The sequence below is a fragment of the Helianthus annuus genome, chromosome 5 (assembly GCF_002127325.2).
Source record: "Helianthus annuus cultivar XRQ/B chromosome 5, HanXRQr2.0-SUNRISE, whole genome shotgun sequence".
Lineage (NCBI taxonomy): Eukaryota > Viridiplantae > Streptophyta > Magnoliopsida > Asterales > Asteraceae > Helianthus > Helianthus annuus.
Genome location: NC_035437.2, coordinates 171706135 through 171721303, shown reverse-complemented (window position 1 = coordinate 171721303; position 15169 = coordinate 171706135). Strand labels below are relative to the sequence as shown.

The window sequence follows — 15169 nt, the reverse complement described above, 5'->3', positions numbered from 1 at the left end:
AAATATCTTATCCAAATTGATCTGCTTTAATAGGTTACATTCTTTCGGAATAACAACCACAACATTTTCTTTACGACTATTTCACTACACTATTTACGAACACTTGCACTTAATCTACACATCAAAACAATAAAGGTGTAAGATAGAAGACTTACCTCGTTATTGATCTTCTTGTTTTCTTAAATGACTTGGTCCTTCCTCCTTCACATCTACACATGATGAATTCACATTTAGATCCCCATGAATTCATCCTTTGTCATGTTATACTCTTAGACTTGACATTCAACTATCACATATATAAATTTACATTATAATCATGTCTATGATGCATTTGGCACAAAACCATCTACTTTTACAAACAAGACATTTATCAAACACTTGGTGGGCAACATTCAAAAGCTAATTAGGAGTCTATATTCTTTGGCATCTAACACCATAATTTCAACCAATCAACAAAGTTCATGCATCCATTTGCGTGTAACTAACAGAATTTCATGTGATTCAAGCTAATACATTAATTTAACCAAAAATTTAGTATGAGTTCATCCTCCATGTGGAAGCCCACCTTAAACCACACACAAACTCCATTCAAAACTCTAAATTACATAAATTTTACAGACACACTAATTAAAGTAGTGATTCCAAACACGAATTCTACATTGAATTTTTAGGGTTCATAGAAGATTTCTATTATTCAAAAGTCCTCCATTATGATTTATGCATTTCTCCATTGAATGAAATTTTACAAATTACCTTAGGTTTGTTATCTCAAGAAGATCCGAATTCTTCATACATGCAAGGTTTTAACATAAAATTTAACTCTTATTTTGCTGAATGTCTAAATTGTGTTCTTGACCCCTTTTATCTCTTCTTGTTGTCTCCATCCACAAGAAGGAAATCTGTTTTTTTATATACCTTTTCTCTTCCACTAACTAGTTATTACATACTTACACATTCAGGCCTTCTTGTTCGATCCTTAAATTATTTGTAATACTAACTTACATAATAAATGCAATTAACTAGATAAAAACAAGTGTGGTTATTCACATACCTAGTCCTTTAATATAATCACTTATTCCACATTTATATTTACATTATAACTATCTTAACATTATGTGCATTTATTTAACTAAATTTCATTTTTTTTTCATGCAGTTTTAGATTTGGGGTGTTACTTGGTTGTGAGTGGACGGGTATGATTAATAGACACCCTTACATGTTTCTAGACGTTTTCACAATAAAAAAAGATACCAATTCTACTCAGAAATTTAGCGTGATTTTCAAACCAACCACTGTTACGTTATCAATTCCATTTCACATGGATAAGGTATTTGGCAAGTCGAAGTTAATAAGACTCTTACTCAAAAAGATATATATGATACCGTTTATACGATACAACCTACTGTCTTTGCTGAATTAATCACCCACACCATGTCTACTTGATTCATGTGGCTTTTTACGACTATAAACTGATCAGAGAGCTTTGTTTTCCAGGTTATCCAAAACTTTAATCACATTTTGCTTTATTTTACATGTTTATAGTAACTACAAGTTCCTTTATTGTCGACATTTAGTTACTTTTCTATGCGAGTTTATATGCTAAAGGCATCAACATTACTTAAAGTTCCTCAAAGTTTGTGATTGACTTGGTTAGGTGTTTACATTCTTAATCTGAACTCAAAGACTTGCGACGTTAAATTACATTATGGGTATATGTCATATTCTCTAATGATTTTATTTATTCTTCCACGCAATAGGTATTTAAATTATATATTACATCATACTAGTCTTTGTCAATGCATACCCTTGTATACTCTCACCTTTTTAGGACGGAAACTTTCCTTGGTATTTTGATACGCCCATGAATGATCCTTAGATCTACAAGAGCACTATTGGTACATTATAGTATCCTTTCTTGATTTATTAAGAGATTACTTATGCAATACGTAATGTTTCGTAGTTTTTATATAAAACTATTGATTGCATTAGATAATTTCAAGCTTATTATTCGATAACACAAGGTACTGTCATTCATGTGTCAACTATTCACATGTCTTATAGTCTTGATTTCATGCTCACGTAGATGATGACTAGTCTGGTCCAATGATCCTTGTTCTACCACATGTTAGCGTGTATCTCCTTGACCAACTCTATGAGTTGGAGTTCCAAGAAACAACATATGATTGCTCATTCTAGTATTATACATGTGGGGTATTGTGCCTTTGCTTACATTGTTATTAGGCTTCGCTATATTACTTATGCACCTTATAAGTTATATATGCCTCTACCTAATCCACCTATAATGTGATGTGACAATATCAATGATACATATTCAATGATTCATCCGTTGTTTCATAAGAATATGAAATACTTTGAGACTGACTTGCATTCTACATGATACATGGTGCTAACATAGAGCCTTCAAGTTTGTTATATGCTTACTGTTGTTCATATTGCAAATCCTGTAATTGTCTTCAACACAAATTGGCACTATTGGGTTCAAGAGTTACACGTTGTTGTTAATGTCCAACCTAATAAAACATATCAGAGCAACTATGTAGCTAGTTCACAATAGTTATTTTATGTTATTCAATTCTATAATTAGCTTTAGCTATTTACGACATCTCTATAAGTAGAAGTGTGATTTTCATTAATGTATATATTAAATTTTTGTATATAGAAAATATGATACGTCAATACATTTATCTTAACTAAACACTTTTTCCATCTTTATACTCTTCACACACGTAAATTTTAATTGTAAACACAAATGACTTAGGGTGGTCGGAGCACTTCGTGAACGAGTATCGTGACCATCGTGAAAGACTATCACAAATGGTGTGTCACGGTTAGTGATGGTGATCATGGCTGTGATGGTGAGCGGTGAACGTTGCCAACGGTTTTTCCAGCGTTAAATCCAAGCTATTTATTTTAATTTTTAAAAAAGAGTTGCATGTACAAACCATGAAAAAGATGGTATATTTTTTTATATTTACATAACTAGCCTCTCAAGTTTATAATAATTAATTCCTTCAACTTTGTAAATTAACATAATAATAATAATTAGCCCCTTCGATTTTGAACTTTTTTTACTTTTTTTTTGTAAAATTATAACGTTTCTATATGTATAACATTTTTCTTTTATCTATTTTATTGTATATTTAAATTTTAAAACCACTCTAGAGATAGAAACGATGATTTAGTGTTTAAGTGATAGAATTAGATGGAATGAAAACACTTTTTGTGATTAATGAACTTTTAAGTGGTGTTTATTTTTCTAAAAAAAATATGCGTAAGCTTTTTTTCTGCTCAGCGCAGACCATGCACATACATTGTCATTTGCAGACTGTTTGTTTTTTCGAAGACGTTTCATTAAAAAACGTTTGCCTGAGCTCTTATTGATGTAGATTTGGCTCAGCCACTTCTAAGATATTTTAAGATCTGCAGAGGATTAAACACAACCACCCACCACCACCGTCCACCATCCACCACCGTCCATCACCACCACCACCCGTCACCGTCCATCACCACCACCAACGTCCACCACCCACCGCCACCGCCACCGTCTACCACCACCCGTTTATTTTTGAAGTCTACATATATTAAAAAAACAAAAAGTATTCTTTTTCAAGACTGCAAAGATTTGGTCATACTTTCTAGTTTTTACACACGTAAATCATGACTATAAACACAATTAGTGTACCATTCTCCTAATTTTCTTTAAAATTATGATAATCATCATGCTTTGTAACCGGTCACCGAATGCTGGTCGTCATTTTTGTGGGCCCACAGGATTACTCAGTAAACTTGCACCTCTTACCATCATACATCATACATATTTACATGATAAAACCCTCTCCCACCAATATCATATTTCTTCACAGTTTTCTTGCCCCCTTTTCCTCCTCCTCCTCAGCCGGCCTCCGCTCCACAACCCTCATCACCACCACCGCCACCGTCACCGCCGCCGGTACCACCGTCAGCTGCCTCTTCAACCCACCCAACAATTTCCAGTTTTACCCTTCTTGCCCATACCCTTTTCTCTCTCTTTATATGCATATCCATCATACCCAGAAGTACCTCACGTTTCTTGACTGTTTCTTGAACCTGCCACCATCAAACCGCCATAAAAGAGGTGTTCTTTAGTCTTATCAAGATACCTGCACATGGTTCGCAAAAGGGTTTTCAAAGTTTTGACCTTTTTGTGAACTGGGTCAGAATTGTTGAACTATTACAGTCAGATCTTCAAGAAAAAGCTGGTATCTTGGTTCTTTGTTAGTTTTATGAGATACCCAGTTCTTGTTTCTTGAATTTTAGGGTTTTAATCAAGACTTTTGGTATGTATTTGTTGAGGATTTGGTGTTTTCTTGCTTGAATTTGGGCAAGATTGTAGGTTACAAACTTACAATGGTACTTTGATAAATTAGGGTTTTCAATTTAGGGTTCCGAAATGTCTTGTTAGTCAAGAGGGCATATTCTGATTGTTGTTGTTGTTCCAAACATGGCTGCAAATAGTCAATGTTTTGTGGAATGGAAAGAACAATATGTTTCGAAAGAAAGGGGGAAGAGGGTAGTTCACTATTTCTTAAAAGATACTTCGGGTGAATCGATTTTAGCGGTTGTGGGAACCGAAAGGAGTGTTAGGCATATGTTTTATGTGGTTGCTGAGGACTTTTTGAAAGCCAACGAGACCGATTATTCGGTCAATGCGGGGTACCGATGGAGATCAAGGAGAGAGGTTGTGAATTGGCTTACTTCTATGTTATCGAAACAGCATGGGCAAGGCGAACATTCTAGTAAGTTTCTTAAATTTTTACTAAACAGTTGCATACATTGTATCTTGAGATGTTTATTAGTGTTTGGCGGCCATTGTTGTATATGTATACCTGAATTATCAATTTACAATTTATTGATAGAAATTCCGCTTTAGCTAGGGTTTCTCGAGGGGTGTTTGGAAGTAATTATGGCAACATGAATAATAGGATTAAGATAACCTGTTAACGTTGTGGGTAGATAAGGCTGATCGGTATGGTGGCGTCGTCCACCCCGTCTCCACCCGGCGCCGGCGTCACCCCATCCCGCCCCCTCCTGTCGAGCTCCGTCCCCGTCTTCAATGTCAGAATATCGACGTTGAGGACGATCCAAATGGTGGGCCTGGGCCCCCTTTCTTCTCTCTCCGACGTCCTCTCCGTCACCCCATCCCGCCCCCTCCGTCTTCATCCTGTCCCGTCTTCATCTCCGTCACCATACCGAAGATCCTAAGTCATTCACAATAATCGCCTAATCGGTTTATCACTCTTTACTCTTTACATGTTGTCAAAATCTGATTTGTCTGACCTAAATATGATAACCGTAAGCGATCAACTTCAAGTTGCAATGCTTTGTATAATACTTAGAATATAACATTTTTCTGTTGGTTATCGTCCTCCAATGGTTTAGGTGTTTTAAAATTTAATTTTTGGATATTAATTTTGAAATTGTGTTGGACGGAAGTCGGAGAGCCTGTTTTGGATTATAAAATCTTACAAAATACTATCTAGGGCATGTACTGTGATTGTCTTCTATGAATGGGCAGTCACAATAATAACAATGAGTGATGACGTTTATTTGTCGTGTTTGTTGTGTCGTATGGCTTTTGTCCATTATAGGGGAAGTCTTTTAATAAATAGAGTTAACTTTCATTTTGCTCCCTGTAGTTTGGTCATTTTAACGGTTTTGCTCCAATAGTTTAAAAATAGCCATTTTCCTCCCTGATTTTTCTAACTTATCTTCATTTTGCTCCCGGCCTCTAACTCCATCTGGGAGGAAACTTGCGACAAACTCGAAAGATTAGGGAGCAAACTGGCGACAAACTCGAAAGATTAGGGAGGAAAATGGCTATTTTTAAACTATTGGAGCAAAACCGTTAAAATGACCAAACCACAGGGAGCAAAACGAAAGTTAACTCTAATAAATATAATAAAACCCTATCAATTCTCATAAATACACACAAGCGGTTGAATCACATAAATACCATGTTCGGTTTTTATTTATTGCACTTGGATTCTATCGTCTATGACTCTAGGTATTATTTTTTATACAAGGTATTTCATTTAAGTTTCTAAAGTAGTAATAGATTTTTTTGTTGGAAATTTTAAATGCAGAATCTCCTAAAACTGATCGCATTTCGGGAGTCGGTGCTTCATTTCAGAATCGTCTTGCAAATAATTCGAATGTACGGGTACTGGATATAGTGTGGTCAGGTGCAGCATGGACCTGCAGTAAACATCTCAAACATTTCCCAGCTTTTTGCAGAAACGGGATTACAATAGCGGTAAGTTTGTTAATAAGTAGATTTACACTATTTTTTCACATGATATACTTACTTTATATATAAACGTTTTGCTTTGTATCGGTAACTGGCGTTGGTATTGCAAAACAAAATAAAAACACTAAATTAGCATCTTACGTAAAGACAGTCTGAAAAGATAATCTGTAAAAAAGTAAAACTCAAAAGTCTTAAAACACACAATCACGGAAGATGTTGCATGTACGGAGTGACCTTAATAAGTAATGAAAGTAAAGTATTTTTCCGTTATTGTGGTTTTTTTCAAGGAATATTGGATTTTAATAATCCTAACTATTCGTCATTGGCCACTAACAACCCCAACTTTAAAAATAACCACTAGCAGTCCCAACTATTGACATATTGGCCAACAATGGACCCTGACTAACAGAACCCTAACGCCGTTAGTCTCCGTTCGACGGAATACCGTTTTTGGCCGGAAAACTCAACATTTTCATCCTAAACATCTTTGTAACCTTATTACGGACCTTTAGAAACCTTTTTCTAGTAAAAGCCCCAATTATTGTAGTCGTCGGAAAACTCTTTTTTTTTTCGTCGGAAAACTTCTTTTTGGCCGGAAAACTCAACATTTTGGTCGGAAAGCTTAACATTTTCGTCCCAAACCTCTTTGTAACCTTAGATCAGACCTTTACAAACCTTGTTCTAGCCAAAAACGGTATTCCGGCGACCGGAGACTAACGGTGTTAGGGTTCTATCAGTCAGGGTCTATTGTTGGCCAATATGTCAATAGTTGGGACTGCCAGTGGTTATTTTTAAAGTTGGGATTGTTGGCGGCCAATGACGAATAGTTAGGATTATTAAAATCCAATATTCCTTTTTTCAAAGTACGAGGTTTACAACAGAAATGTGAGTTAAGTACATTAATTTTTTTTTACCGTAATCATATTCGTTATGTTGTTGGGCTTAACTATTGAGGATACAATTGACATTAAGACCATTAAACCACCAAATCATTTGGCGGGTCTGTTTTTATTTTCGTCCTAAAGTTGACTCATTTTCATAACGGTGGAAATTTTGACCTATTTAATTGTGAACAAGTCGATATGTATGAAGATCGAAAAGGTCAAAAGAAAGTCAAAGTTGTGGCTGAAGAGTCCTAATATACTATACATATTTAATTTGTGTGAATTTTTCAGGTACAATCATTCGTTTATGTTATGGCCGAAGAGGAAAAATGCCACCTTGCGTATCTTGAAGATATGTACGAGGATCGAAAAGGTCAAAAGAAAGTCAAAGTTAGATGGTTTCACCACACTCAAGAAGTACAAGCTGCCATTACGCTTAAAAGTCCGCATCCAAAAGAGGTTTTTATTACACCTTACGCGCAAGTTATCAGCGCCGAGTGTGTTGACGGCCTGGCCCTTGTTTTAGCCCGTGAACATTACGACAAGTGCGTGTCTACGCTCCCGGAGGATCTATTGAACCGGGTTCATCTTTGTTTGAGACAGTTCAAAACCAACCGTGTGAAACCGTTTAAGTTGACTAAATTGGGTGGGTATTTTGATCAGCCGGTTTTTTCGGTTCTTGATACCGACATTCTCGATGATGAAGAAAATAGCCCAAGAGATACTGTTAGGTTAGGAGTTAAGAGACCTAGGAGTTCTCGAGGGCGACAGGTGGCGTCGTGTGATTCGTCCAGCATGGACGTGAAATATGAGATTTTGAGACGAAAGCTAATCCCTAAGTATGTGAAGAACCGGGGATCGAATCTCATGTTTCTTAAGGTTAATGAAAAGATCGAGTTATTGAGCTTAGATAGCGGTATTCGCGGATGCTGGTTTAGATGTACTGTATTACAAGTTACGAAGAAACAAATGAAAGTCCGATATGATGATTTGATGGAGGAAGGCGGAAGTGGTAATCTTGAGGTATGATATTGTGCTTATTATTTTTAGGGTTGCAAACGAACCGAACTTTCTGTGAACCGTTCAGCGGAAAGTTCGTTTGTGTTCGTTTAAATAATAAATGAACACGAACAAGAATTTTCGCTCGTTTAGTTAACTGAACGAACATGAACAGAGGCGGCGTTCTTTCATTTATGTTCGTGAAATTTTGGTAACGTGTTCATTTATGTTTGTTTGTGGTCAATGGTCAATACCATCAATAATTCATTTGTGTTTTATATTTTTATATTTTTATATTTTATTCAAATACTTCAAAATTTCGATAGAATAAAATATCTAATAAGTATCAATGTATTATTTATTATGTTCATGAACGCTTGTTTGTGTTCGACTGCTTTCATATGTGTTCATGAGCATTAGTTTGTGTTCGTTTGTGTTAATGAACGTTCGTTTGCATTCATTACGTAAAGTTAACAAATGAACACAAACACAAACAGAAAATCACGTTCGGTAAGTGTTCATGAACAGTTCGTGAACACATAATTTCTTTAACAAACGTGTTCGTTCGGTTTGTTTGCAGCCCTATTCTTTTTTAGTATATTATTTTGTGTGCCATTTTCATCTTTTGTGTTCCCTTTGCTTTTGTGGTTCCTATATATCACAAAATTAAGGGCCCGTTAGTGTGTCAAAAGGTCTAACCAGGTTCGGGTCAAAGCCGGTGAAATTTCTGCAGGGGTTACAACGGGCTGGATGAGGTTGGGTTGACCCGACAATACTTATTTTGTCTATTTTTTAGTTGCATAAAATAAAAATACGCTAAATACAGCTACAAGAAACTATGAAAAGTAAACCGTTTAGGAGGTTGTAAACATTTGAGCGGATTTTAAACCACTTGACGTGTTTTGTTTTTAGTTAGAGTAAACTTCCGTTTTGCTCCCTGTGGTTTGGTCACTTTAACGGTTTTGCCCACCTTTAAAAATAGCCATTTTCCTCCAATAGTTTGCTATGGTTTTTCCATTTTGCTCCCTGCCTCTAACTCCATCCAAATTGTCTGTTTTTCCATTTTGCTCCCCGCAGGGAGCAAAATGGAAAAACCATAGCAAACTATTGGAGGAAAATGGCTATTTTTAAAGGTTTGGGGCAAAACCGTTAAAGTGACCAAACCACAGGGAGCAAAACGGAAGTTTACTCTTTTAGTTATTTAGGTTTTTGGTGTCTTTAACTTACTAGTTTTCCGATTTATATGTTTCTTGAAGAATATAATTAAAGGATAAAGAAGACAAAAGGAATTAACTTTTTGACCTTTTTCTTCTTTAAAGGAATGGGTTCCAGCTTTTAGATTGGCCGCGCCTGATAAACTTGGGATAAGATGCTCGGGCCGACCCACAGCAAGACCCGCCCGCATCGAAAATGAAACCGACGTTGCTTTTGAGGTTGGGTCCCCGGTGGATGGGTGGTGGAGTGATGGGTGGTGGGAAGGGGTTGTCACTAAAATTGGTGAATCCGATGATGGGGATGTTCAAGTTTATATTCCCGGTATGTTTCTTGATTTAAATCATTTAAGGGTAAAATGTCGTTTTCGTCCCTGAGGTTTGGCCAGTTTTGCGACTTTCGTCCAAAGGTTTGTTTTTCCGTATCTGGATCCAAAAGGTTTAAAAGCTTGTCATTTTCATCCGGCTCGTTAACTCCATCCATTTTTCTTCGTTAAGTCAGAGGTATTTTCGTCTTTTTTCTTAACATTCGGTCTTTTTCAGGGGTAATCGGTCTATTCACATAAAGTGAAAAAGACCGAATTGCCCTTTAAGTTAGCAATAAAGACAGAAATACCCCTGACTTAACGGAGAAAAATGGATGGAGTTAACGAGCCGAACGAAAATGGCAAGATTTTAAACCTTTTGGACCCAGATGTGGAAAAACAAACACTTGAGCAGTTGAGATTTAATATGATCCACATAGTATTGTTTTTTCACCCGACGGGCTCTTTTTTTGTCGACTACAGGTGAAAACTTGGTTCTCGAACTACACAAAAAGAACATTAGGGTTTCAAGAGATTGGGTTGGAGACCATTGGGTCGATCTCGAAACAAAACCGGACATTCTCTCGTTGATTCCCGTCAATCTTAACGAAATCAAGCCTGGAACTTTCCCCTTTTTATCCAACGAAAACCCTGAACCCGTTGAGCCGCCCGAGCCCGCTGAGCCCGTCGACGACTCCAACGACAACGACCCACTTCAAAGCGTGGACCCGGACCCTGAGCTCCATGACAAAGGAAAAGACCCGAGTTCAGTTCGTGATGATAATGATTTACAAATTGGTGAAAAGGGCGAGCGTACAAGCGAAAACAAGGAAGAATGATTTACTGAAAAACCGAAGGGCGGTTTATGTATATAAGTGACAAAGTGAGGTTAGAATGTGTACTTGTTTTTACTGATCTGTTTTAGGGAACATCTAACTAGGAGAAAGAGAGACACCTTATGGTTGGTGTCTCCAAATTTGTAAGGTTCTTTTTAGTAAAAAAGGCAAGTTCTTTTTGTTGATCTAGATTGCTTTGATGACTTGTACATTGTGCATTGGAAGGTGTACATTTGTCAGTATGGGATAAAGGGGGGACCATTTGTGTACCATTGTTGGTGGTGCTTACTGTAACAGTGGAACTGTTGATTAGGTTATGAAGTATGATCATCTTTTATTGTGTTTGTGTTGTAATTATTTTGTTCTTTAGGCAAAAGTTTGGAAACATCAGAATTGTTGGCTAGGGTTTTGACAAAATGTTTATGATTTTAATTTGTGACTAGTTGTTTGAACTGTTTGAAGTCTTTATGTTAGTTGTTTTTGTATTTGTTTCGAATTCATGAATTGTCAAGTGAAAATTAAAATTGACTTTGTGAAATGGGATCATGCACTTTATGCGTTAACATAGACTAGGGTTTACATGTTCTAGGTAACGAAGTGCATTTTTGTCCGTTCTTTGTGACGTTGATAGCCATTGGCACCTAAGCTTCGTAACACTAAACCCGTTAATACTCAATTACAACTGAATTAAATCTAAAACGTGTAGTAACCTTAGGTCATGAAAAGTTTAAAATACTAATGTTTTACACTTGGTAAAGTGTAAATATGGTTAACAAAACGGAATAAACGTGAGTCCCGTTAACAAAGTTATGGTTTCCTCAATTTATTTTAGGACGTCTCTACGTTTGTCCGAATCGTAATTCTCGCCTGACTAAAGGAAGCTAAGATCCTTACTGCTACTTCATTTCTTCTGCCATTCGACTTCACGTTTGGTTTTCCCTCATTATAAACTCCACCTGCTATTCCCACTTCGTATTCTTGACATTCGCACTAACGTCAACCGATATAATTATTAACTCTTAATCAGTACCGTTGATAGCTTGTGCCGTTGTCACGCTTTCAACATTACTAACGATCGTCGTTTTCATTCGTTACTTTGACTTTTTTTTTATCGCCATGTTATGCATTTATGTCATGTTTTATTGCTATTTCATGTTGTTGCAGTTTCACATTATTACTCATCACGACTTACTCTCCCCGTAGTTTATGTGAAGTGGGTATCATCAGATTTTTTCATAGACCGACCCTTCCCTCGTAACTATGGATGTAGGTACTGCCATCATTAGTCACGCCCTTTTTGGGTTTGAGACTCACACATTAGCTGTTTATGGTTTGGATATGTTTATTTAATTAGTAAGTTTGAGTCGTCGCATAGAACTAATCAAAACTGCTAACGAAGCTGATGATGAAATTTGATAAGGACATGGTGGATACGCCGTTGATACTTCCTATTTATAAGTGTTCTTATCAAGGGCTGTGACATATTTAAATATAGTTGTAGGGTTGTGACTTTTTGTATACATACGAAGGGTTGCGACTTTTTGTAAGGGGTGTGATATATTTAAGAGTAGTTTGAAAGGTTGTGACTTTTTGAAAGGTTGTGATATATTTAAAAGTTGTGACTTTTTTTGTAAGGGGTGTGACATATTTAAAAGTAGTTTAAAAGGTTATGACTTTTTGAAGGGGTGTAATCCTAACCATTGTGTCTTAAGTTACTTTTTGTATGTATATATAATATGTGAAAGTGTATTGTACAATATGCCTTATCGTACGAGCGTACGAGATTTCAAGTTCGCATGTTATAAACTAGAATCGCATGTTATAAAAAAACAGTCGCATGGTGTACAAAAACAAAATCGCATGTTGTGTATGAAAAAAAAAATCGCATGTTGAAGAGAAAAGGGAAATCGCATGTTGTAAGGCAATCTCCTACGCATCGTACGATAAGGCATATTGTACGTTAACTAACCCCTATATAATATAATAGTCAAACTGTTTGCTAAAATCTAATGAGTAAAAAATATTTGAAATTCCGAACACAAATCTGATCCGGACGTGCATAGGTTTGGAGAGGATTTAGGGAGTGAATGATCAGGGCCGGCTCAATAGGTTTAGCGGTTAGGCAAAAGATTAGGATCCTCAATTTTTTAACTTTTTTTTTCTTTTTTCATGTATTACGGCCGGCTCAATAGGTTTAGCAGGTTAGGCAAAGGATTAGGATCCTCAATTTTTTAATTTTTTTTTTCTTTTTTCATATATTACATTTGTATTGACCCAAGCCCAAATAAACAAACAAATAATTTCTAGGCCCAAAAGGTGACAAACTAATCATATCCATAAGGTGGCGCATCCTGCTGCAGTGTTGCCTCCGTTGTTCGCTCCTATTAGCCTATCGTCATCATTCAGCGTTTGTTGATTACCCTTAATTTCGGCTATCGCCATTCACGATTTCATGTAGGTTAGAATGTGGGGTGTGGGGCGTGGGTTGGGGCGGCGGTTTGGGTTCAACGCCGGCTGCTCCACCCTGTGCAAGCGTTGGGCATGGGGATTGAGCCTGGCGTGACGCGCACGCGCCGGGGGGGAGGGTGACATGGCTGGCTTTGGTTGGCTGGTTCGATCTAGCCGTTGCCAAACAAAAAAAAAATCCACATGGCTGGCTACACCACACCACACCCCTAGTTTTTGAGTATCACCTTGTGGATCCCACCCTCGCCACGTGTTGAGCAATGCCCCCAACCCAAGCAGTGGCGAAGCTTGACCCGAATAACGGGGGGTCAAAAACGTATATACCCAAAAATTTATATACGAAAACTACATATATAACACTACTGAGCGAAAAGTTCGGGGGGTCAGACGCCCCTCCCTGCCCCTTCTATACTTCGCCACTAAACCCAAGCCCCTTCACACCCCATAGAGTAAAACTATTCAAGTAATCATAAAACAAGGTTAAATGACTTAAATCAGTGAGTCAGATACATGTATCATGGCTAGAAAGGTTTAGAAATTGATAAAAGGAATTGAGGACAATGAAAGATGTGAATACGTACTGATTATTAATAGTTAATTAAATAATGGCAAACTGAATATATAACAAATTAATTACAAATATATATTCGTATAAATCATTTTGAATTTATTGATTTTCATTAAAACTTAGAGCTCTGGAATTTTAGGAATTATGGGGTGTAAACAAGTTGAGCCTGATGCGGGTGACGATCCTTGAGCTAAACCCGTTCCAGAATGGGATCCAGACGAAGATTAACTGAAGATTTGATTAATATTTAGTTTCTTAAATATCGAGTCTTTTATTAATTCTATCTTATGCAGGTGACGGCCCAAGAGCTGAATCCGTTTCGAAAAGAGATCCAAGTTAAAGATCAGAGTAAACTGCCATTTTGGTCCCTGAGATTTGGTCACTTTTGCCAATTTAGTTCTAAACTCAAACCTTTTAAATCTGGGTCCATGTGGTTTCACTTTTATTGTCATTTTGGTTCAAAAGTGAAATCAGCTGATATTTGTCTAATAAAATCCTGTTATTTTATCCTTTTTCTCAGGGGCAAAATTATCAATATAATTTTATTATAACACATTATTAATTAAATTAATTCATATATGATAAAAGAAGAACTGAATGAACAGTTCTTCTTTTATCTTATTATTATTATTCAATATTACTTTTGCTATTTTGTTCTTTTTGTTATCGGTACAACAAGGTAAAAATTGGTATCAGTCTGGTATAGAAAACGTCAAAAGTCGGTACCGAATTGATATTGAAAATTTTTTAGTTCGAGAATTTCAGAACTGCTACCCAGTACCATTTGCTCATCCTTGATCACGGGTGTCGTAAATTTTCTTCAACTTTTAATGATTTCTTTTTTTAGTTTCAAGGGTAGGGATGAGCTCGGTGCTAACCGATACCAAATCGATACTGGTAGCTAAAATACCGGTTACGGTACCGGTATATAAAGGTAAAAATCGGTACCAGGAACGCCAAAAGTCGGTACCAAATTAGTACTTAACATCTTTCGGTTCGGGAAATTCAGTACCGGTACCCAATATCGTTTGCTTATCTTTGACAACGGATTTCATACGAACAACATCATTACCATACAACTTATTTATTGATTCTCTTTCGGTTATCTTTTAGTGTTTTTTCTACATTTTCTTTTTATCTTGTCAACGGTTATGTGCGCAACGCCCTCGTAGTGATTTCAAAACACATGTAAACACAGACTAAATAATAAAAGAAGTTCGCCGCAACACGACGACGGTGATAAACCTAGTTAAATTAAATCATCAATCAGAGCTTTCCTTTATTCGTGAATCATTCCTTTTAGAAGAGTGTCGGTCGAGTTTGAGTATTAAGACCATGGGGTATGGTGGGGCTTGGGTTAGACATTTGGTGACACGTGTAAAGGGAGCCCCCCCACTGCCTGGTTACGTGTCCGCGGGGTATGGCGGGGCGTGGGTTGGGTGCACCGCGTGGCAGAAAAGTTAAAAAAAATACAAAAAATTTATAAAAAATCACACAACATTTATAAAAAAACCTACAACTTCATTAAAATTTTAAAAATTACATAATCCTAAAAATTACATAATCCTAAAAATTACATAATTTCTAAAAATT

The 15169-nt window shown here is 36.6% G+C and overlaps 1 protein-coding gene across 2 annotated transcripts; it reads left to right on the top strand.

Annotated features, from left to right (window-relative positions):
- The first annotated feature begins 3839 nt into the window (after nt 1–3839).
- On the top strand, nt 3840–10879 carry LOC110942120. Of its 2 annotated transcripts, none has more exons than XM_022183842.2 (5): nt 3840–4784; nt 6144–6313; nt 7483–8214; nt 9510–9726; nt 10190–10879. In XM_022183842.2, exons 1-5 carry the CDS (start codon nt 4502–4504, stop codon nt 10543–10545), a joined length of 1758 nt encoding a protein of 585 aa, XP_022039534.1. In that variant the 5' UTR covers nt 3840–4501; the 3' UTR covers nt 10546–10879. The 2 variants fall into 2 exon arrangements, with proteins under 2 accessions (XP_022039534.1, XP_022039533.1); XM_022183841.2 differs by having other exon boundaries at nt 3842–4796.
- The last annotated feature ends 4290 nt before the right edge of the window (nt 10880–15169 follow it).